The sequence below is a fragment of the Perca fluviatilis genome, chromosome 9 (assembly GCF_010015445.1).
Source record: "Perca fluviatilis chromosome 9, GENO_Pfluv_1.0, whole genome shotgun sequence".
Taxonomy (NCBI): domain Eukaryota; kingdom Metazoa; phylum Chordata; class Actinopteri; order Perciformes; family Percidae; genus Perca; species Perca fluviatilis.
In genome coordinates this window covers 23,631,995-23,658,165 of record NC_053120.1, presented here as the reverse complement: position 1 = coordinate 23,658,165, position 26,171 = coordinate 23,631,995, and the positions used below count along the sequence as shown (strand labels likewise).

At 42.2% G+C, this 26,171-nt stretch overlaps 1 protein-coding gene across 1 annotated transcript in view; it reads right to left on the bottom strand.

Annotated features, from left to right (window-relative positions):
* Positions 1-7,652: 7,652 nt before the first annotated feature.
* Positions 7,653-26,171, bottom strand: part of cdc34a (cell division cycle 34 homolog (S. cerevisiae) a) — a 19,395-nt gene continuing 876 nt past the window's right edge. The window contains exons 2-5 of the mRNA XM_039810423.1: positions 15,507-15,593; positions 14,748-14,845; positions 11,009-11,143; positions 7,653-10,853 (exon numbers count right to left, since the gene is read on the bottom strand). Of these exons, the coding sequence (XP_039666357.1) occupies positions 10,631-10,853; positions 11,009-11,143; positions 14,748-14,845; positions 15,507-15,593 (543 nt within the window). The 3' untranslated portion in view covers positions 7,653-10,630. The remainder of the gene's footprint in view (positions 10,854-11,008; positions 11,144-14,747; positions 14,846-15,506; positions 15,594-26,171) is intronic.

Below are 26,171 nucleotides of genomic sequence, written 5' to 3'. Positions count from 1 at the left end.
ACTTTAGGATATATCTGTGTTCTTTTGTTTCTGATGTGGCCATAGTGCATGGGGTGTGGCACATGGAGCTGCACAGAAACATGTGAAATAATCATTTCTTTCAACGGAGCCTCGCCCACCGCAAACCAGTGAGAAAAGCCAGAATAAATGCCCAAATATCCTGAGAAAAAAACTAAACTGTTTTTTAGCTGGCAAAGAACATGTTAATGCAGGACTACATCTAAGAAGATGCGTAGAAGAAAATATGTTTTCAGGGACTTTAAGTCGGGTTAACTCACTCACAGAAAGATCATCTCCAACCACATGTATGGATACCTGCTCTCAGACACATAATACATATGCAGAAGTTACATTTGTATAAGATTTATCTTGACATTTAAAGACAATCCAACACAGGTTCACATGGATTTAACAGTTACCAACCCACATGCAAACCATGTCTGTTTACACATGCATTAGTAAAAATATGCACACACACACAGAAATCCGGATCCAGAGAGTGGGATAAACCTGTGGCATCACATTCTTCACGAGGTAATAAAAGTAAACCCGGATTTTAAGGTTCAACCTACAGCAACACGGACACAGACTCAGTATGCATGTAAAGCAGTGGAGATAATTACACATTTGGCCTTCTGAGGTCTCCTCAGAGTTTTTTCTCTGACGTCATCAACCTCTGAAAAGAGCCACTTACCATATAGATTGCAGAGGCACATTTGAACCCTCACCCACTGCTGTCTGTCATCTGAAGCCAGGGCTCATTCAGCACACTATAGACCTGTCACTTTAGTGTACATTCTCTGCATCAGAGCTTTCAAATTGTCTCCCTGTCTACAACAAACTATATGTATATATATATATATATATATATATATATATATATATATATATATATATATATATATATATATATATATATGTACAGTGGTGTGAGATATTGTTTGCCCACTTCCTGATTTCTTATTTTTTGTCACAAAAAATGTTTGTCACACTTAAATGTTTCAGATCATCAAACAAATTTAAATGTTAGTCAAAGTTAACACAAGTAAACACAAAATGCAGTTTTTAAATGAAGGTTGTTATTATTAAGGGGAAAAACAAAATCCAAACCTACATGGCTCTGTGTGAAAAAGTGATTGCCTCCTAAACCTAATAACTGTGTGGTTGGGCCACCCTTAGCAGCAACAACTGCAATCACGTTGCAGTAACTTGCAATGAGTCTTTTACAGCGCTTTGGGGGAATTTTGGCCCACTCATCTTTGCAGAATTGTTGTAATTCAGCCACATTGGAGGGTTTTCGAGCATGAACTGCCTTTTTAAGGTCATGCAACAGCAACTTAATAGGATTCAGGTCGGGACTTTGACTAGGCCACTCCAAAGTCTTCGTCTTCATCTTTCTTCAGCCATTCAGAGGTGGACTTGCTGGTGTGTTTTGGATCATTGTCCTGCTGCAGAACCCAAGTTCGCTTCAGCTTGAGGTTGACATTCTCCTTCAGAATTTTTTGGTAGACAGCAGAATTCATGGTTCCATTTATCACAGCAAGTTTTCCAGGTCCTGAAGCAGCAAAACAGCCCCAGACCATCACACTACCACCACCATATTTTACTGTTGGTATGATGTTCTTTTTCTGAAATGCGGTGTTACTTTTACGCCAGATGATGATAATGGGACACACACCTTCCAAAAACTTGGGGGCAAACACTATTTCACACAGGGCCATGTAGGTTGGGATTTTTTTCCCTTAATAATAACAACCTTCATTTAATAACTGCATTTTGTGTTTACTTGTGTTGTCTGGTGATCTGAAACATTTAGGTGTGAAAAACAAAAAACAAATAACAAAATAAGAAATCAGGAAAGGGTCAAACACTTTTTCACACCACTGTGTGTATATATATATATATATATATATATATATATATATATATATATATATATATATATATATACACACATATATATATACACACACACACACATATATATATATATATACGTATGTGTTAAAAACAGGAATGTTTGACAATCTTAATCGAATATCAAAACAGATGGTGATGAATATTCATTCAACTTAAATGAATCAATGTTTCAACCCTACAGTTGACCACAGAACCTGACGTGTTTTTACAGGATACAGACCCTTAATTGTTGAAAAAGAAAGAAATACTACCTTTTAAATTCAACAGAAGTACACAAAACATATGTAAGTTTATTAAAATGGAAACAATTTCTGCTGAGGAACATTTGAATGTCATAGTACTCCGTGCTCACACTGTTAACAGCTTCCTTTACGAAATAATGAGATCGGTACACAAGCGTCTGAATCTTCAGCATCTGAGGCGAGGACAGCGTGAGAAAAGGTCAATGTGTCTGTTCTGCGCTCACTAAGGGGGCCAGACCCTACATCTCTGTCAGCCTCACAATGTGAAGAACACTGAGGCTATTACACACCCAAAAGTACAGAAGTGCAGTTCCTCAGTGGATAATACAGACGTGTTTAAGTGTGGCTGAACATGCTTGCTCTCTCGGTGGATAGACCGGTGTAACTAGTGGTGGAAGAAGTACTCAGAGCTTTTACTTAAAGTGCTCATATTATGCTTTTTGGCTTTTTCCCTTTCCTTTATTGTGTTATATATCTTTTTTTGCGCACGTTGTAGGTCTACAAAGTGAAAAAGCCCAAAGTCCACCCCAAAGGGACTTACCATCTCCAACAGAAAACACTGTTCACAAACTGCTCCAAACAGCTTGATTGTAGTCCAGCCTTTACTTCCGTGACGAACATGCGTCACTTTGTAACACACGTTATAATGCTCGCGTAGCTGCTAGCATGGCACTCCCTCATGCTCTGCAACTGACAAGGTAGTTGTCCTTTAGGTACTGAGCATGTGCGACTCCCAACAAAGATTGAACAAAAGTGTGATGCCTCACTCTGTAGCTAAAACAGAGAGCTCAACACACAGGATGAAAAGAGGAGCCGCAGCAATGTACGACAAAGATATGGTGTTTTTGGAAAATGAAACCATGTAAACTTATTCTGATATATCCTCTAAATACAGTTATGAACCTGAAAATGTGCATAATATGAGCACTTTAAGTAAAAGTAGCAATAGCGTAAAAAGACTCTGTCTGTCTGGCTTGTCATCGTACAACCAGTTAAAAAAAAAAAAACTATCCAGATAAATCGCGCCATCCGGATAGAGTGAATTTGATTGTGGTTGGATGAGAAGTAGAAACATATACCATTCCGACACCCTATTGGTTTGTACGCGATCCATCGCACCTGCACATGACACAAATGACGTCACACTCCAGCAAGGAAATAGCAGACGTACCGGTATGTAGCTTTTATATATGTCAATGATGTAGCCTAGTACGAAGATGTCCGTAGCAGAGACTCAAGACAACTCGAGTGAAATGTCCCCACCAAGCACCAGCGAGCAGGTTGGTAGTCAGGAAGACCAGCCAACCCTTCTACATCTCTGGCCGTACCTGGAAGAATTTTTCGAAAGGGTTGGACGCAAAAACAACTCCTTTCGAATGCACTGCAAGCTCTGCGCACCCAAGTACCACGAGCTAATTGTTTCCAAAACTCGCCGTCTAATTTGAAAAAGCATATTGTTATTATTTTTTTCCCCCTTAAATGATTTTTACTTTTCTACTTTAAGTAGTTTTGAAACCAGTACTTTTACACTTTTACTTGAGTTAAAAGCTTGAGTTGATACTTCAACTTCTACAGAAGTCTTTTTAAACCCTAGTAGGCCTATCTATACTTCTACCTGAGTAATGAATGTGAATACTTTTGACACCTCTGATTTTTAATGGTGCATCTTGTAAATGTGGAGCTAATTTAACTATATTATATACGGTAGGCCTACTGCTGGGTTGCCTGTGAATTTTCCTGATTGGCTTCCTGGAAGGACAAGAAGTCTATGAGTTGCGGCCGGTACGCAGAAACGAGGCTGTCAGACTGAGCTCTGCAGGAGGTCTGGTGCCCCTCCAGGTTTTTCCATGTGTGTGTGTGCGCATTGACTCTTAACACGCGCACACACACACACATGGCCAGTCATTATGTTGAGGCGTCATAGGGTCCATTTTTACCCCACTCTCTCTTATGGCGTGCTGTTGCCATCCATCCTTCTCCTTCCTGCCAATCCACTTCCAACACAACTTCTGTTGCTTTGGAGACATCTCACATCCTGACACATGGATCAGCCCCCCTCTCTCCTCCTCTGTTCTCATCCTCTCTCATCTCACGTTTCCTCCGTTCTCCGCTCTGTTACAGTTAACCCAGTTTGCTTTTTTCTCGGCCCTCTCCGTAGGTCACCAAGGGCTTCTGACTCGGCTGAAGCACGGAGATCTGCTGCCAAACCGCCAGCTGGAGAAGAGGGTGCGGGGGGGGGGGAACAAGGTCACAGTGTGAGAGGGCAGCGGGTTGTAACATCTGGCTCTGATCCAAGTTTATTCCCTGCAGTTTAATCTAGATTAGTCTATTCCTTTTCACTGTATGAAAGAAACCACTGAGAGAGAGAGGAGCAATGCTGCAAATGCCAGGATCATTTCAGTGTCTTGCTTATTCAGGTCCGCTGAACTGGCATTTGGATTGGACACACGCAGGGCAAAATGTCAGACCTGTCGCCGCAGGAGACAAATGTGATGGACTCGGTATAGGTCTGTGGGGAGACAGATGGGATGACCTGGGAGCTCAAGGCAGAGTTGATAGGATGCAAAAAAATACATGGAAAGAACACACACACACACACACACACACACACACACACACACACACACACACACACACACACACACACACACACACACACCTGGACTGAAACACCAGCATTCAGTAAATTGATCAGCATTTTTTGTCAGGTGAAACTTCTTTTGTGGCAATTGACAGATATATTCATATTCCAGATTACTGCCATAGGTGAGCCCACACAGAAGGAAATGAGAGAGTGGAGATGATAAACCTTTCAACTCATGCGCAGGAGCAGCATATGAGAGCACAACATGTGAGTTAAGCTGGCAGTCTATCTACAAAGTCGCGGTGGTTGATGAGAAAAGTGGGAAAGAACCAGAGGATACTGTGGCACTTTCATATGAGAGGGTGGAATATATGGCCCATATTACTCTCTTAATGTCTGTATATTTAAGGGGATGGCAGCGCCCCCTAGGGGAGAACCAAGGCAGGGAAACATTGTGGGCTTCAACTTTGATTGTGGTGTTGATTTCAGAATCCCAGACGTTTGAGCTGAGAAAAGAAGAGAAACACACATTTTAATAGACTGCTATTGGAAAAAAAAAAAAAAACTATAAAATTACACTCACATGAGAGACTGTTGTGAAATCTATCATTTACCTCAGGCTTCTTACAGACCACAAATAGCTGAATTGTAACAAGAAACGAGCTGTTGCTGCCCCCTAGAGGCATGAAGCTTTCACAAAATCAATAATACACACCAAACAGAGCTGTAATTCTCACTAAAATAAAGGAGAGCTGAGGAAAAACATACACCAGAGCAGTTGATATGACCTCATTTGTCTCCACTAAGAAAAAGTTATTGCACTCTGGTCTAGTTATTTAGGCAAGAACAGTCTTACCTCAGTTTTCTTGCAGGATCACATTCATTTCTAAAAGGCACCTGAAAGAAAAGACACAGTGGCAGGAACCTTTATTACTTTCTTGAAAATATCTGCATTGCCCAATAAGTTAGATCTACCAAAAACAACTATCTGCAAGTGAAACAAAACTCCTTTCTGTCTCCAGTAAAGCTGCACAGACAAGACGGGAAATATGTCAGACAGGAGGAGGATTGTACCTTTAGTGTCAACAGCAATTTTTAAGTTTGTTAAATTAAAGTCTACTTCCTGTGACTTGTTTCTGATCAATTTCCCCACAGAAAAATCTGCAGAAATCGTGACATGCAAGAAGTGAGAAGATGCAACAACTCACGTGCAAACAGTCGAAACAATAACTATAATGCTGCAATAAGCATATCAGGTGCAGCTCAAGAAGTGCACAAATGAAAGCATGTAATACTATTTAGAAATAATTTCACCTATAGGTGTTAAAAAGCCATGGTTTTATCGCTTTATCGTCTTAATCGTTTTATCTCATTTTAGGGGGAACTCCTACCACCAGTCCAGGGACAGCAGAGGTAAAATAGACTCCAGGCTAATTCTGACTAAAATCTAAAATTCTAAAATAACATTTTACTTTTATGTATTATTAGTGTGCATTGTCCCTGATAAATAAACCGGACGTATCCACTGAACATTGAGAAAATTCTGTTGAGACAATTCATTGTGCATCTCACAAATATTGATGAAAGGATTTCATGTTTGAAATGCAAAGAAAGAATCAGAAGGGTTGAATACCCATGATGAGTTGAAATCATCAATCTAATTTAATCTCCTTATTAATTACATCAGGAAAGATGTAAGAAGGGTGGGAACACTTCTGCAGCATTAGACATGAGGATTCATTTTGAAGTTTCCTCACCTGTGGGACTTGTGATTAGCCAATTTCTATTTTCTTATTATTCATTATAGTTATTCATTATATTATTATAGTTTATAATTTTGCTTATTGCATAATGCTGGGATCGTTAGAGCTGCTTTTAGGTAACTGTTAAGATGTTTCTTGCAATATAACCTGCTCCATAATGTGATCAATCAAAAGCCTTATTACTGGACTCATTCTAACTCAGAGCACATTAGATTACTTTTATCTCTGGTATTTGGTAATTACACTCCTGTGTTACGATCATACTTACGCATCGTTCCCCAACGCTGAATTATTCCATTCCAGTATTCGTCAATGGAGACCATTACAGTGAAATGGTTTGTTTACCAAAAACCATAATGTGTAGACTGTCTTTACGGTCTGTAAAGATACATGAATATACCCAACAGCTAGGAGTCAGTATGACATAAAGATACAAACTTGTCTCCCTACAGTATAACCAGACTACAGAGACAGGCTTATCACAATTGCTCCTTGTCCATATTTCAGCACCCTTACTGCTGCTCGGTGTAGTCTAGTTGCATGTAATGCCTCACAGATCAGCACCGTTCTTTATCTGACAAGAGTCTACAGATATGCTAGCAGCTGTGAGGCTACACTAAGGCTACACTAAGGCACAGCGCTGCTACAAACTAAAAAGGCAAACATGCTTACAGTGACAATGCCAACATGTTGATGTTCAGCAGATATGTTTACCACGTTGACACAGAGAGGCTCTGAGAGATGATTCGCAATGGACAGAACATGCAGAAATGTCTTCACATGTTTAGAGTGAAGAAGGTAACACAAGACAAGGAAAAAGAAACCATGTCCATTTAAAAAAGTTATGTCCAAAATTCCCCACTTCAAATAGATGAAAACATGGAAATCCTTTAACGTCTCCACCACCCTCGGAGTCCATGTGACTATTGGGTACACTTTATTTTTTTTTAAACCTGAAGTGAAAGTAAAGAAGGAAGGACACAAGTCTTACCTCTCAGAGATAGCTCAGAGTTTCAGTCATTCACCCCATTTTAAGTGTCTATAAGAGAACACAGAAAAGGGACGATAAGACTTTTAAAACTGAAGTCAACCATTTACCCCCAAACCTCAATTAAAAAAAAAAAAAAAAAAAAACAGTCAATATCTAATAAAGATCTTTATTTCAGATTTTAAATAGATTTACAAACCATAAGAAAAAAAGGAAATATAAACAAGAAAAAAACAAACATCAAGTGATCGTCAAATATCCACATGTGCATATCAAGGTAGAGATTGTAAACAGTCCCTTGAAGCCAAAAAGTGAGACTCCCCGGGGTCAGATTCACTCCGCTGGAAAAGGATTTGTTTTGTTTGTTAGTTGGTAGTTGTTTTTTTCCTGAGGTTCTTGTAGTTTTCTGTAATTATATGCTGGGTTTTACCCTCAGTGATGCTGCCACCAATCAGAGCTCAGAGAACTGGGGGACGAGTGGGGAGGAAAGACGATAAAAGTAACAGTAGTTTGACAAAAAAAAAAAAAAAAAAAAATTCAAATTCCATTCACCCCAAACCCTCAAAACAGAGGGGAGAAGGATCATTCATAGGTTGTGTGATGGAAATCAGTCAATTACTGAGTATTGAGAACTCCTTTCTGAGCATTCTGGGCTTGATAGAAGGCTGGAACAATTACTGTGTAGTGTGCTGTGTCAATTTGGTTCTGCACAAATTTTCTGCTGCTATGATATTCGTGTATAATAAGTTGGTACATTTAGTCGTGTCCTTCCATGAACAATCCTGGGTTTTTAACAATCAGGTCAATATTCGCAGCACTTAATACATAGAAGACAGAAAACATCGCAGCTCGCACCACAATTTGGAAATAAAAGATTACATCAAAACAGTAAAAGAAGCCCGCCCAAAAAAAACAACAAAAAAAACCAGACAACCCTCAGCCCATTCATAATGCAACAGTTTAGATAAAATTGAGTAGAAGACCTTTGTCTCAGGACACAACGCCCCCCTCCCCCCCCGACCCTTATAGCAGATCTAAAACCACAAACACATCATAACAGCATGCTAGTGAAGAACAACATTCTCCTGTTCATGCTCAAAGATCAACCCTATCCCCATTCCTGCTTCTTCTCCACACTTCTCAGAACATCTTATAAACGGTCGGCACACACAACGGAAACATGGTTGGGAATTTCATCGGAAATACTGTTGGATGGGTCCTTAAGTGTGCAACAGAGCACTCCTTGCAGTTAGGAGAGAAGAAACGAAATGGGCCGTCTGACAGCGTAGACTGAAAACAAATCCCCCCCCCGTCAGTCTGCATGTTCATCAGGCCATTTTCATTCTTCTGAATCACTCACACTGCTACCTGATCTCATCGGAGGTAACAGGGTTCATTGATTAAGGTGAGTCAAGATGGCTGCGGCCCAGTCAAGCATTTCAGAGGGAGGGGGGACCAAAACAAAGCCAGTACACAGAGCCGCCACTAGGGGGCGAGCTCTGGTGAAGGCTGATGTACAATCTCACGCTCGCTCTGGAGACTTGTGCTACTCTAAATTAGAATAACAAACCACCGACAAAAACATAAAAGACAGATACAACTACACGGGTCCATCTCTAACCAAGGACGCAGTCAGTCCAAAGCCCTTACAGGTTGGAAAAGTCGAGCTGGAGTTCAGGTCAGACTGTTGAAAAGGCTCAGCTTTACTGCCACGTTTAAAGCACTGCATATTAAGTAGGTTCAAGCGCTGACTGCATAGGTTGTTTTTTTAAATACAGTACATTGGATTTTTAGGAGCAGCAGCAGGCTCAGCTAGCTGTTTCTTAATGCATCCAGGCCACTAGTAGCACGTGCTTATATGTTGAAGGCCGCGTGGCAGTCAAGAGGACGATTGTGGGATTCTGATCTACATTCTACAGTCTTCCAGTTCAGCTGTTGGTTCTTACACCTTTCTCACTCACGCCATGGACAAATCTGACAGGTGCTGCGATGAATACGTTTTTTTTCCTTCAGGTGGGGGGGCCGTTTGCACAGCATCCCCACCTGAGACCTTGTGAGCTTGAATATCTCCCTCGGCCACCTTTGTATGTCTGGCTGCTTTGACCGAGGCAGGCTCATTCAGTCAAGTCATTGAGATCTGTGATATCAGGGAGTGGAGGGAAGGCACAAGGGAGTGTGAACAGCTTCTTTTTTTTTTTTAAACGGATAACTTGCCTGTTTGGTGCAGCACAAGCCTTGGGGCTCAAGAAAGGTCAGAGGTGAAGCATGGCAGGGCTTCAAACAGCCCGCTAAACCAGAAGTCACACACATGGCTCACAGACAGAAGTGACTTTTCAACACACACACACACACACACACACACACACACACACACACACACACACACACACACACACACAACACACACACACACACACACACACACACACACACACACACACACACACACACACACACACACACACACACACACACACACACACACACACACACACACGAAATTAGCCTACTTTGCAAATGCTCCCTGCTTGTTTTACTCTGATCTGACCTGTGACGTTACATTCCACCCTGCTGATGATGTCAGAAAAAGGCGCGACCGTTCCTCCGCCAAATTTTCTACAAGAAACTTGGCCATCAGACACACTTTGTTCCACTCAAAGCCAAAGGAAGGAACAGATCTTGGAGATCTTTTCAACCAGCTATTAGTTATCAGTGCAGACAAACGGAAGCAGACGAGGAAGTACTACTATCCCTAAGCTGTGCTAATGTGTGTGTGCATCGTGTGTAACCTCTACTCAGACAACAAATGAAAAAAAGAAAAGAAAAAAAAAAAAAAGAAAAAAAAAGAGAAACATGTAAGAAACAAAACCAACTGTGTAGCTTTCTTCTCTTCGATGCATCAGGTTTTAGTGTGCATATTGTGACTGCACATGTGACAGAAGGTGGACGGGGGCTGTGCTAAGTGAGGAGGATGAGGGGTTGATTCAGGAGGAAGAGGGGGCAGGGAGTCAAAGTTCAGTCCATGACAAGAAAGGGAGGTGTGTGTGTGTGTGTGTGTGTGTGTCTGTGTGGCGAGGGGGTGAGGCCGGGGACCGGTCAGGGACGAGAGGGAGACATCGCGGGAAGGGCATGGTCAGGAGTCCTCGGTGCCTGAGTCATCGTCGTCATAGCAACAGTCCTCGTTGTCGTCCTCGTCGTCTTCCTCCAGTTCCTCGTCGTCGTAGTAGTCATCGTACAAGAGGTTGGAGCCGTCGTCTGTGGGCGGCACTTGGGTGCGGACACAGTACTCGTCCAAGGTGATGGGAACCTTGACGCCGTCCCGCTCCGCTTCAGCTTTGGTAGCCACCACCTGCTTCCTGCGAGGAGGAAAGACAGAAGAGAAAAACAAACAAACAAAAAAGAAGCAGATGAGGCCTTCAGTGCCGCTGCTCTGTGTACCTGCTACACTGACGAGCTCCCATTTCAAGTGTGAAAGGTGCGGTGTGTGTGCAGTTGTTTCTCCTCTTGGTACCTGATGATCTCGATGTATTCTCGGTCCTTGCCCTTGCTGTCCCTCCACTTGCGGTACATGACGGATGCGTCCACGTTGGCCGGGGAGAAAGTGTTGGGCTCGTTCAGCAAAGAGATCACGCTGAGCAGGATGGTCCTGAGAGAGACGTCAGAGAGTGGAGCGAGATTAAAATACAGGAAAGCAATACAGGAGGAGGACAGGGGAGACAGAGGGACACAGGGTGGGGGAAGGCAAGATGGAGGTAAGACGAGACGAGAGACATTGAGAACAGAGATGGAAAAGAATGAAAGAAAGAAAGGACACATGGACAAAGAGAGAACGAGAGGGGGGAGAGATGAAGGTTAGGGTCAGACAACCAGCCCGCTAAACATCAGAACATCAGTTTGTCTCTGCCGTCATCTGTTGAATTTAGCTCCAAGAGCCGCCGTTCATTAGAGATACTGACATTATTATTATTATTATTATTATTTCTACTTTACTTTGACTCAGCTCAATCAACTTGTGAAACAAAATGTGGGACGGACTTTGTTTTTGTGATCATTGAAGTTCATTTCAGACTGGCTTTCAGCAACAACAATAGAGCCGACCGACAACAATGTATTTCCAAATCTTATCAGCAGTCTGAGACCGGTGTAGTGGGCCCTCATCAGCTCAGAGGCTACACAGGGCCCATTACTGTGGACACCGTTAAATCCAGCGATGAAAGTTTGTGTCCGTACCCCCTGCAGGTGCTGAATAAATAAAGCCTGCACTGTTTAGCTTTTAGCATTTTGACCGTGTTTAAGCCAGCTACTAGCTAACGTTGGGCTGACATTACCTGCTGCCAAGTGTAGTGTTAACTAGTCTATATCAACGACGTTTCATTTACGGCATTGTTCCGGTTTCGCTGGATGTCCCTCATTTTCGGCCGGATGTCCCTCACCTTCCGCTTTCTTTGTGTTGTCAATTCAGGAAACATCCTCCGAGATAGAACCGACAATCAAATTATATTTATCTTTATTATTATTATTATTATTATTATTATTATTATTATTATTATTATTATTATAGTCCTCATCACACACTCTTAAAGCCATTTTTTTCTCATTCCAGAGCTTGCTTCCCTACATGCACATGTTCCACCAAAACAAGTTCCTTTCCGAGGCTATTTTGCAGAGGCACAGTTATTGCGTCTGGCGCTTAGCGCTTCCCATAAAGATTGTGATTGGTTTAAAGAAATGCCAATAAATCAGAGCATGTTATTCTCCTATCCTGGAATGTTGGGTGGACTAGCCAGACCTCCTTCCGCAGCGCTGTGGAGGAAGGTCTGGCAAAACGAGACTGAGGGCCCTATTTTAACGATCTGAAACGCAAGTATGAAACGCAAAACGCAAGTAGCTTTGTGGGCGGATCTTGGGCGCTGTTGCTATTTTACCGGCGGGATAAATGACTCTTGCGCCCGACGCAAATCTAAAATGGGTTGGTCTGAAGTAGCTAGGTGTGGTTTGGGCGTAACGTGCAATAAACCAATCAGAGCGTCATCTCACATTCCCTTTAAGAGCAGGCGCTTGTTCCATGGCGGATTGCTATTATGACGCGGATTTGCCTGGCGCACGCTAGCGGAGCTGCCGGTGCGAGATGCGGCAAAGTAATAAATGCCCGTCTTGGCCGAAGCGGGCGATTTATTGCGCGGCCTCGGGCGCATCTCCTCAAGTCTGGAGAGGATTGCTGCAGCCATGGAGCGTGGGCCTCCAAACGCACCACCTGCACCTGTTGTGCCCCTTCCTCTTCCCCCCACTCCATCTCCGTCCACCCGCTCCATCAGGAGCGCATCGCGCATTACTCCCGGACCAGATCCCGCCGTAGTTCAACATCACGTCTCCTTAAGTCCTCTAATATTTCCTCATTTATGTCATCAACACATCGATGATTCATGGAAATGTTGTGTAAAACACAACAAGCCACAAAGAATGCTGCGACTTTTTGAGGACTGTACTGTAGCCTCCTGACCTTTCCAAACACCTGAAGCGCATTTTCAGTAATATTGTCCTTTGTAATTATGTATGGTTTGCAAAAATGGGAACTGCTGCATCCATTTAGATGAGAGAAGTGTATGCGCGTTGTGCACACGCTACATTATGGCCAAGCACGCGCCCCTAAAATAGCATCTGAATAACGCGCTACTGACTTTAGACCAGGTTTTTCCTGGTCAATGGCGGAATTGTTTTCTGAAACTGCAGAATAGCACAAAGTAACGTTTGCGCCGGAACACGCCTCCTCTTTTCGCTGAACCGCCCCCAGGAGCGCAAATACATTCCCTAATTTACTGAAGTGCGTCTGTGGAGAGAAAAGTCCGCTGTGTGTCGGGTGCAAAATAGGAATGATACATGCGTCTGTGTACAAAGGCAATTGCGCCGAGTGCAAGATAGGGCCCTAAGTGTTAACTAATATCATGTGCAGTGATGCTTCTGTTGCCTCCAACGTCCGTTTTGGAGCACCAGAGAGTCGCGCAGGCATTGAAGTGGCACCAAAATGAGGCACCGAAATCTGCGTTGTCATTTTTTATGATAGATACCGGCCGTTTAGGAACCGGTGCCATATTGGTGCCAGATTTCAGTACCCAACCCTAATTAATTATACTTCATGTTTGAAAGTTTCCTGCATTTACAATGCATGAAGTTGGTTAGCAGTTGAGAGAAGATCTCAAACAACTGTCCTACCCAATATCATCACCAAAATCTATAAAAATAGCATCGCTGCACCTAGGTACTGCATCATTTGAAATACATAACTGCGACTGGCAGGTTTGTCAGTTATAACCCTCACATCAGTATTTTTAAAACAGATCTGGAGGAAGATATTTTAAAACAGTTAATGCTATTAGCTATATTAGCATTTGATAATAAAGAAGGAAACTACGGAAAGTTTTCGCAAGTTGAACGGTCATATCACATCTTAATCCTGCTAGGTAGAAAAATCTATCTAAAAACTTAGCTGGATCTGGAGTGTAAAGTCCAGTAATGCTTACTTCCAGCAATTTGTAAGAAATGGGATACAAGCTGCACAAACACTTGCATTATACCTGAAACCTTTAGCCTGTATTGATTGGTGGACGAGGAGACGATGGGGGAAACGTGGACAGTAGAAGGAGGGTAGTTATTTGACATGGCATTAAGGTGCAAAGCTCCTGGAAATCCATGTCTGCAATCCTAATTAATTCATTTATTAACATGCCATTATTTGTTTATTTGACAGGGACAAGGCACAGCTCCTCAGCAGTATCAGAGTTAGCTATAAGCTATTTTCTTAATTGTAGTCCCTGAGCAGGAAACCGAGAATAACATCTCTGTCAGAAGGGAAACCTAACACTGAAGCATAAAAACACTAACATAAGATTTCACAACAATAAAACACCACCACAACAACAACAACATCAAAACCCACAACATTAAAACACCGCTGCGACAATAAAAGCCACAACGTGAGGACAACACTACAACAACAGCTGTGGATTTTTGCAAATCGCACTACAGGCTGTAGGTGGTGCCAGAGGAGGCAGATTTTTTTTTTAAATGACCTCCTTCGTGTAGTTCTACTGGAACATCGGGTCAGTTTCAGCAAATATGACAGAAAGTTAGTTTTATAAGTCTTGCCTACTGCACTGCGCCACTGGACAAACCGTAAACCTGCTTGTCATTTTCGTTCATGTTGTTCTTCACAATATAAACTAGGACGGAATTGAGAACATTATGTAGTGTACCTGACGTTCTGTGTGGGGTTCCACCTCTCTGAAGGCAACTCTCCGCTCTGTGGGTCGTCCACCGGTGGGTGCAGGATAGAGATGCATACATCACCGTTCTAGGGACACAAGAGAATACACCAACACGTTCAGACAATAGTTACTCAGATACAGTTACAAATGAGATAAAATGGGACTGGACACTCTTCTACAGTTTGTCTAAAATAAACATTTAAAAAATCCTAATTTTTTGTTTGTTTTACCAGGATCTAGTGTCATCTTATACTCGTATGTACCCTACAAATATGACACTAGCTCACAGGTGTATTAACAGAGGCTATGAGAAGCTCCTGGATGTTCTGCCCAAGCATTTACACTTGGCCGTTTGCAGATTATCTGTATGGGCGTTTTATTTGCCTAATAACCGATCAAGTTAATTCATTAAAAAGTGCCCTACTTTGGCTCCGCTACAGATCTGATTCGGTTTCACTCACCACTGAGTCCGACTTAATGTCCCACAACACTATCTTTTACTGTGTATTATGTTGAAAGTTTCTCATTTATTAAATAATTGCTTAAAGCATCTAAACAAAAGGTTTATGTTGGAGTTTGTAACATTCCAAAATCCTACATTTGACTTAAAGACTTTCATTTTCACTGTAAATGCATATCGGCTCCAAATATCTGTTATCGATTTGATTAACTACTAATAGTCAGTATCGGTATAGGCCTTGAAAAACCAATATCGGTCGATTTCTTGTTTATACTGGTCACAATTACCTCATAAATGTTGGGATGCCACATTTTGGTGAGGAATCGGAAAGCAGGTGGAGAGTACGGGTAGTCGACGGGGAACTTGATCCGAGCCTGAGGGCGAGAGAAGACACATATTAGCATTGCGAAAGGCAGGCTGTTTATCTACACGTCTCCCTTTGCCAACAGACAAGTCATGACTACTTTGCTCCGAACTATTGCTGTTTGGGAGAACCACTTCCACCGCTTAGGTCAAAAGAGCAACAATAACTATAGAATACCTATAGTGTGTATTGGATTCACATGTACCTTTGCTAAAAACTACTTTGTTCATGGCCGCCGTCACCCAGGGGAAACTGAAACACGCATGCACGCACGCAGCTGCTGAATGAAGATCTCCACAATTATGCTGATCAGCATCAATATGTGATTGAAAGAAACTTATAAATAGTAGCTGTAGAGTCACAAAGGTGGCTGAGCATGGAGGAACGAATGACAGTGTAATGTAATACGGTGTGGAAGGAGGGAGGGAGGGAGGGAGGGAGGGAGTGCATTCAGCTGCTGAGTGTGTTGAGCTTAAAGAAACACCGATGGGTGAGGGGGGGCTGCTGGTGCTGGTATAAAGACATTGTGGGGGTTTGTCCTCTCCAGCTGTCACTGCAACCAAAGACAATCCACTACTCACACCCATGTTCTGCTATTATATGCACTGAAACCACACCCACAACCACACTGTATAAATGCTACTATGCGTGGACCCCTTCTCCCGTTCCATTAGGCGTGCCATGGGTGGGACGGTGGGAGACACACTGACTATACCGATTACACACACGCACGTCACTCACAGCATGAAACCTTCTACTGATTCTTCCCCCTCCCCCCCACAGTCATATACATATACACACACTTGCTCACATGTGCTGATTCGGCATGGTCAGCTGGTCCTCGCCACAGTGAGCAGACAAGCGGGAGGCAGGGGGATCAGGTGTATGGGAGCAGGGAGGTGTTGGAGTGGTGGTGGGAGGAGGCAGGGGGGATTTTACTTGGAATAAAAAGGGGTTGTGCTTTATATAATACTCGTGCTTAACATTAAGGTCTTATCCCTCTTTGCGTGCAATGTAGCATTTAAACCAGGCTGGCTGTAGCAGGAACATATCAACGCTCAGACCAAAACGCTATATAAGTGTGACCTGGTAACGGTCACAGAATAGGTCCATTAGAGCTGTATTTCAGTGTCTGTTGCCTTTAAAGTGTATCAGTGACCTGACTTTCCATACAAGAGCCACATTTGTTGTATTTGGTGTCTTGAGTGATCCTGATTTGCAGAATAAACCTGCTCTCACCATATAAAAACCAGAGCAGAGAGGAAACACTGACACAGTCCTGAGAGAATGCTGCTTGTAGGGGAAAAAATTTAAATCCCCGGGTCTGACTGACCCTGCTAGAAAATTGGCGGCCCTTCAGAGTGCAGGGTTCAGGCCAGCATTGTACACATTACAGGCTGGCAACAGTGCAACCAACAGCAGCCAGCCAGGGGGGGGGGGGGGGGAAGAGGAGGAAGAAGAGGGCCAGGGAACAACAGGGAGAGCTTGATTTGTCCAAAACAATATCAGCATCAAGATAATATCTGTCCATTGGCTGAAAAGTAGGCAAAGATAATTTAATCTATTATATTTGGGAAACCTCCCTGCCTCCACATCTGCCCACAGTCAGTTGGACATGGACTGTGGTCCTATTCAAAATGGAATGTAAATGGTGTAAAAGCGAACTAGAGGGCATTCGGCTGAACGTAATGCTGTGCCAACACTCCCAGTGGGTAAAGTGGTTTATGTTTGTTTGTCTCCCAGGTTTGATTTTCCAACAAAACAATGTGAATAAAACGCTCTTCAGCAGCTTGACTTCTGAAAACCCCAGACAGACTTTATTTTTCTGGCATTGTTATGTTTTTGTTTTTTTTCCTTCTTCAAATTGAATTCCTTTGGCAAATAACTATCCATAACATCTACTCTATCCATTGAGTTGTCATTTAACTTATGATATCAAAAAAAATCCATCAGACATCAAAGAAAGAAAAAAAAAACACTCTTTGTCCAGTTATGAAAAGTAAACCAGAGCAACCAGCTCTGTGGTGACAAACAGGGAAATGGTACCAATTACTCAGCATTGCTGCTTTCATTACATGCCCTTAAAAAAAAGGTCCCATGGTATGAAAATTTCACTTTAAGAGGTTTTTTAACATTAATATGCGTTCCCCCAGCCTCCCTATGGTCCCCCAGTGGCTAGAAATAGCGATAGGTGTAAACCGAGCCCTGGGTATCCTGCTCTGCCTTTGAGAAAATGAAAGCTCAGATGGGCCGATCTGGAATCTTCTCCTTATGAGGTCATAAGGAGCAAGGTTACCTCCCCTTTCTCTGCTTTGCCCACCCAGAGAATTTGGCCCACCCATGAGAGAGAGAGAGACATCATGGCTTTCAAACGAGAAGAGTGGCAGTTGGTCAAGGCCACACCCCCACTCTCCACCTCGCCCCCCCTCTCTCCCCCTCAATAGCTACAGACCCAGAAATGGCACATACTAAGGAAAGCTCATTGTGGGACTGGCTCTAGTGGCTGTAATTCTGCACCAAGGCTGAATTTCAGATACAGTATTAGGGGACCACTAAGGCCTAAATAAAAGCATCCAAAGAGCACCATGTCATGGGACCTTTAAAGCTTTAGTTCGTAACTTTTTTTTTTATAATAATAGACATCCGTTACATTCAAGCCATTGCCAAATGAGTTGATACAAAACTTATTAAGACTATCAGCTCCACACAACTCTCTGTATTTCTCAGTATGGCTATGTTTAGAAAATGGTGAAGTCCGGCGACTTTCGTGCGCAGAAGCTGCAGCGAAGATAGTTACCTCGTCTGAAGAGCCCACCATGTTTTTTTTAATCCTCCGTGTTCTCCTTGGCTACAAGTAACTGCGTGGAAGAGGGGCTTGCTGGACGCAATGACAGTGTTGTCATTACTTAGAATTCCTCATGGGGGAGACAAACTATGCACTATAGCTTTAAATATTTCAATTTAAAAAAAGTTATCCCACTTTGTAGCATTTTGCTTTGAGGCCTATGCATCGACACTTCCCGATAAATAGCTTCATTCATCACAATTAGGGCTCCACACAATGAGGAAAATATGCAATATGGATAACGTTGAATATCGCAATAACGATATTACTAGCGATAAATAGATATTAAAATGTACTTCGTTCTGCTGCTTTCAATATTCTGCAAAAATACAAATTGTTTTGCTTGTTGAATTTAAAACAAATGAAAGGAAATAATTTCCAACACTTTTCTTTTCAGTATTTTAGTTTATTTTTCCATTTTAATTGGATTATGCATTGGACAGTGCCCAGATTAAGCCCCTCTGAATGTCTATTATTGATTATGTGTATATTAATCTGTATTATTTGTATATATGTAAACCAATAAAATAACTTAACTATTGAAAAAATTGAATAGGCACCACTAAAAAAATAATGAGTTACATTTGAAAGTGCTGTTTTCTACTGATATTTTCTTTCAACTAACAAAAAAATCTCAGTGTCTTTCGCGATATGCCGCATCCTTTCCTGATGCGTTTATTGCGGCAGTTGATTTCGCGATGAGGATTGAAAAAAAAAAAAAAAAAAACGATACATTGTGCAGTCCTAATCACAATCCTGCGAGTCTGAATGCAAGCTACAAGTACATCAGAAAGGTGGCGATATGCATTAAGGATAAGCATGAGCACTGATCCCTTTGAGAAGGTAAGAGCATGATTTCACAATGCAGCTTACCAGGAGGCTTTAAAACCATATCCCTTGTAACACAATGCCACAAAACACAAGTGGACACACAGCTGGCCTAAACACAGACAGGCTGCTTGCTTGGCTCATCTGTCTCCTATCTCATCAGCACCACGCAGACAGAAGACAAGAAACACAAGGAGGAGGAAAAAGAGCAATACAGCTGGGTCTTAGAAGGCCAATATCACCTTTCTCTTTTGAGTTAGTAGGGATCAACTCATGTATTGACTAGATCGATTCACATCCTTATTATATACTCACATATAGGGTTACAAAGAGGCAGACATTTTTTATAAACTAAATCTTGGCAAGTATGTAGTAGCCTATGCTGATTACTGCGTGTGTGCATGTCATTGACGAATATAGGGAGGACATTCAACTGAAGTTGCATTAAATCAGATTGTTTTAACCAAGATTTTGCTGCAAGATGTGTTTTTTTTTTCCCAACTACATTTAAGTTCCCTGTTATAGACTAACAGTATTCTAACAAGCAATATTAAAAATATCCAGTTTATTCCCATTAATTCCCATTTATTCCCATGGAAAGTTTACAACTTTGAAAATTCATGGAATTTTGCAACCCTACTCAAATATGAGCCTTTACTGTACAACACCGGCTCTCTCCCATCTCAGTGCGTCTCCCCTACTGGGAAGAACCTTTTGCTTCAGATACCAGCTCAGAGAAGACCTCTGCCCATCACTACTGTAAGTGCTAGCCTCAGTACACTTGCTGAAACATGCTACAGCTGACTTGCATGTCATGCCTCATAATTTCATAATTGGATTGAGCACAGAATTAACAGCATCCATGGTCAAAAAGTGAGTAACCCTGAACAGCTCATTTGAAGAGCAGCCAATTTCCCGCCAACCACGTAAAAAAAACCCTCACGAAAGGCTCGTTACTGAGAAGACAATGCAAGATCAATTTCGTCTTCCCGCAAAAAACATCTTTCTTGGATTGTGGGCTAAAAAAGCTGCTGTGGAAAGTGACAGCAAGGCAAAGTAAACCAGGTCAATGCAAAGACCCTGAACAGAACAAATCATTCTGTTCTCCCTGAGCACCTCTTTGCCTTCTCTACAGACCTTATCCTCACACACCCACCCAACACTCGCACTGAATGAGAAAAAAAAAAAAGGTCCTTGAGTAGAGCAAATTCCATACGCTAACACACACACAGAGGTCCCAGAGATTTTCATGTTCGTACCCAGCAGGCCCCTGCCTCATTAACTTAACTCAGGAGGAGGACGGTGAGGAGAAGGAAAAGGGTCAAACGCTGAAGTTATGTTACAAACTGATTCTTAGGTGGTCGCGACACCTTTTTTAACTTCAATCAAATAGCCTGTAAAGCTACGTTTCACAGGTATGATTAGCACACTGGTGGCCCCATCCAGAGAAAAAAGAACACATGGTCAGGGCTTCAGGGGGACGGTTATAAAGGTCTACTGGGGCCTCACGCTCACCTCTATTCACAGCAGGCTCTCCTTTCAAAAAGGGGCACCACTAGAAGGAAAGGCTCTGTCTGCTCTTGATCTGGCAGTTTCTGTATTCCCTCTTCTTTCCTCAGCCCTGCTCTCATTTCTCCGTGACACAGCCAGAGGGGGGGGAAACATGACTCCGGCAGCTCAGCCAGGCTCGGCCAAGCCCTCTGCAGCCGGGCTGGGTCCTCTTGCTTGTACCCTCCCCTCCACTGCTACTGCAAGGCTAACATGGAGCTGGTACAAATGATGAAGCAATCCCCCCCGCGGAGAAAAAAAGAAAAGAAAAAAAAGAAGGCACACAGTCAGCTGCTTAACAGAACTGAGTGTCTGTCGACTGATCGTCTGGAGCTGAAAAAGACAGACGAGCCAAAACCAACGGACAACACCCCTCCTTTTCATGCTTGCTGTGAAGAAGTGGTCTGTCAGTGTTTAGTTAGCCACTCGAGGTCACCACATGACTGAGATATGAAAGAGGTTCTGTTCCACAGTATATTTCGAGTCGCAGAGATCCCATTCACGTCATAATTACATGCAACAAAAAGGACAATTAAAAGATGCCAGGTGCTGACACAGCAGCACTTCAAACACAGCCAGCCATCCAATTTCACAGATCCCAGGCCTATTCACAGCAGTGCAGTCACTACACACACAGCATAGTTTCTGTTGAACATCACCGTGACCATGACCTTATAGTTATGAAGATAAGGCACAGTGCCTTTTTTGTTTTTTGCTGTTCTGGTGCACAACACAAACCGGCACAGGAAGAGGTCAAATCTGCCAAATGTGAACTGACAGACTGGTGTCACAGAAAATGATAGAGTTCCCAAGTAGAGATGATGGAAACTGCACATGTTTTTATGGCCTAACTTGTTGTTTAATTAACTCAATAAACTGATCTCCATGGAGAGCACAGAAGCACAGTAACTGCAGTGGTTTTTTTGTTTTATGTTACTCCACCATACAGGAAGGGATCGCAGTATCAGACAAAACTGCAAGCACTCACAAATTGTGAGATTGCAAAATCAAGGGGCTCCTCAGCAAATAAAACATTTTAAAAAGGAGACACAAACATCTATTAAAAAAAAAAAAAAATTGCAGCACGGGTCTGTGCTTGCCATCATTTCCCCAGATGGCATGTTGAATACTGCATCATTGTATAATTTCATAAAAACACAGAGGTCTCACTTCTTGATTTTGTAAGACTTCCCCAGTGTCAAGAAAATACGAGAAGAGAAGACAGAGATGTTAAAGGGGAACTATGCAGTTTTTTAAGCTTAATTTACCTTAACTGAACAGCTTCGGAGTCATTGGAATGGTTATATGACTTTTTTCGGGTTGAATTGCTACTTTGGGCCGGCGAGATGCCGGTCTCAGAGTCAGGAAGTATTGCGTGATATCACGTCTCGCGATGTAACAAATCGCTTCACGGCACTGCACACATACACGCCGCTACACGTCCCCATCCAGGTACCGGCCAGCTATAAGAACAAGGTAACGATGGATGAGCCGGCAAAAAAGAAGCAGAAAGCTAGGAAAGCTTTGTCGGAGGAACAGAGGAAGAGGAAACGGCAGACTAGGAGTCAGACAGAAGTAAACATCGGAGCTGGTAAGAACGGAGACAAACAGAAGCCTGCAAATCCGATGCTGACCTGGCGTTCTTGCTGTTGCACTTGTAAGTATCTTTGATCAGAAACTTTATCTGCCACAGAGTTTCTTGTCAGCTTGATGTTGGCAAAAGCAAGTTGCTTCCCCTCCGACAGCGTTCTAAGGCCATTGTAGGAAAAAAGAATAAGGTTACGGACCCGGGAGAGAAGGGTAATATCTCGAGAAAAACCTCAATGAGTGGACATGGCGCGGTGCGTTCGCCGGCTTCTTTGAAAACAAATGCACATGACCAGAGGGAGAAGATGGGAGGGGGGAAGAGTCGCCAACGAGTTTTTACGAGAGCGTTGCTAAATATCTATTCCAAAGCTGTAGGTGGAGCTCTATAGAGAAACCTGCAAGCAAAAATAAATAAATAAATTTAAAAAAAGCAAAGAAATTGCCAAAACTGCACAGAGAGCTGAAGTCCCGCCCCTTCCGGTGGACCTCATGGGACCTAAACTCGGAAAAAAATATGAATGGTAGTGAACGGGGAGAGGCAAATTATTTTTTGATCCCGTTTGAATCGAGCCATGGATTACAAATATGATGTTTGTCAATTTAAAAGATAATTTTTCAACCGAAGAAAGTCTCAGTTAGCCGTAGGTACCACCAAGTCGTAGTACCACTTAGTTTTGTGTGAAACCGCTCAGTGGACTACATCTCCCGTCTCACACAATCTACCTCACCTAGCTTGATGATCGGCTTGCTCGCTAGCTAGCTTAGCTCTGTTAAACAACACATGTAACGTATCTTAACTGCTGTGTTTTATCCAGTGAAGTGTTATCAGCAGATAAGCAAAAGAACAAGCGAGATCCTCTGCTCATTAGAGTCACGTTACATCCCCGGTACGATACACAGAGACATCGTAGCTTCAGCGAGACGTCATCCATGAAGTTTGTAGTCTTTCTAATTACGTATTTTCACAGTCTTATACTTCAACAGTTTAACAATAAACTGATACTTTCTTCGGTTGAAAAATAATCCATAGCTCAATTCAAACGGGATCAAAAAATTATTATTATCTCTCCATTGACTCTAGTTCATACTTTTTCGAAAGATAGGTCCCATTGGCCGGAAGTAGAAGGACGGGACTTGGGCTCTCTATAGTGCCCCTTTAAAGAGAAAGGAAAAAGAACTGAGAGAGACAAACAGTCAGGAACCACAGATATACTAGAGAGCTACACTGAGATAGAAAATGACTAACACAGTTTTTATGTTTTGGTCATGATTATGAAACACGATCAACAAACAGTTGCGGTGGACAATAAAGTTTCCATTAATTTCAATTCTACAGTTGTTCACACCACAGTTTTCATATTTAAACTTCAGATGAACAATGTATTTCACTAACTAAGTAGACGGTTTAAACCTCATAGTCACTGTATCATCTGCACATGTGGCCCCGGTGAAAACAACCCAGCTAACCTGCTTCATACATGTCCCACTGCTGGCTATGGGACTGACTGGCCCTCTGCCAGTAATCACCAGACACTCAGAGCCTGGAGGGATACTTCACATGACAAAGCAGAACAACACACACACACACACACACACACACACACACACACACACACACACACACACACACACACACACACACACACACACACACACACACAGCACTGTGTTTACTTCTGTTTTGTGGATGCAGGACAGTTATCTAATGCTGTTTGAATGATATTTCAATATGTCGCAGTCCACTGTGTGCCTGCAGTCATAATGTATTCACCATGGTGTGACTCTTTGAGAGCAACACCCATGTGAAATAAATAGCTGACTCAGCCAGGTTTGGTATGACGTTATTAACTGCCCTGTTTCAGATGAACAGGCGGCTGCAGCATGTCATGACTGTTTGTCTATTTGTTTGAACAACCTGGAGCAGAAAAGGGTGTTTTTTCTTTTTTCTTTGAATATGGCAAACTGGTTGGATGGAAACCCGGCAGAGAACAATGAGTCACAACCATGCGGTGGATTTCACAGCCAGGCTGTGCATTCCTGGCCCGACAAAGAATTCCTGTACACAGCACCCACACGGATACACACGGAACACCGTCTACGGTAGCCTGGCCGGGGCCCTCTGCTTGTGTTCACACAGGCTTGAAATATACCAGAGGCAAAATGGACAAGCTTCTCAACGACTGGAATAACAAAGCACCGAAGTGATGGGTTTACAAACAGAGAGCAGTTACAATATGCTGGATAATCTGAACACAGTGGGCTTTACAGTTCATGCATATGGAACATAATATGTTATGATTATAAAGTGTACAGGATTTAGCATTATGAGGCCACAACAAAAGGCCCTTGTAAAGAGACCATGCACAATTTGAGTATGTTGTTGTTGTTTTTTTACTACTTCAAAGACAAATTTAAATGTTCTATCAGGGCCCTGACCTACATTCTTGTCTTTTTCTCAGAAAGACAGGATCATTATGCCACCTTAATCACAGCTCATTTGTTTTATTTGACGTCCAATAAAACAACTATCTAGGGCAAGATTGAAGCAGCTTTAACAGGGGTTTATTTGACTTTGCCAGACAAAGTAATAAATCAAAGTGCTTTATAGGATGAATAACCACATTCGCATAGAACTTGGGTGAGCAACAATCCCCCTCCATGTTTTGCAATATCTGAAGTTGATTTTCACACACACTCATTTAGGTTTGAGACAAATCAACAGAGGGCTCTCTGCTATGGCAGCAAATGCAATGCTATTCTATATTTACAATGTAGGTGTGTGCCTTTGAGTGGGACTTCAAAGTGAGTCTAAAATAAGGTACTGTAGCTCCAACTTTTAGGGCAAACCAGTACAAACAACCAGTAGAGAACAGTAACGATGTTCCAATACCAATTTTCCTTCCCGATACCTACCTACCTGAGAAGCGGTCAATGGTCACTGCCATGGTGCCATGAAAATAAGTTGAACTCACATTCCTGTCACTCTAAAAAAAAAAAATCTTACAAACATCAAGTGCTTTTTTTTTTTAACCAAGACAATTCAGTCTTGTTAGCGGAGGCTTTGTAAAGTGCCAACCCTCTTTGTCAGTAACACAAATACTAATAAACAGGAAAGCATATCTGTGAAACCAACACATCTCCACTCTCAAGGGAGGAAGTGAGCTAGGAAACAAATGAAATGGCTTAATGACGAGTTACCAAAAATTAGACAAGCCAAGATTGGGGCTGTCTACATTTTCAAAACCAAGGTTACCATACATTATGGATTTAGTTCATTTGAATGTACAAACAAAAAGCCTATTCAAGATATGGCTGTTGATTTGTAAAGTAAAACACAAAAGGAAATGATTGAATGAGTTAGATGATGAGCTTGGCTAATCATGGTAACGTTAAAAGCTTGAGGCGGTTATGCTAACAACCTTTTGTTTCATCTAGGGCTGTAACGATTATTTTCATTGTTGATTAATCTGTCGATAATTTACTCGATTAGTTGTTTGATCTATAAATTTCAGAAAATCTGTTTCCCAAAGACCAAGGTCCTCAAATATCTTGAATAAATATATTTGAGTTGTCCACAACTCAAATATATTCCGTTTACTGTATTAAAAGGAATAACGTTAAAGAAACCAAAACATATATATTCACATTTAAAAAGCTGGAATCAGAGAATTTAAACTTTTCTTTTGTTAAAAAAAAATACTCAAAGCGATTACCAAAACAGTTGGTCATTAATTGAAGAGTTGACAACTAATCGATTAATTTATTAATCTTTGCAGCTCT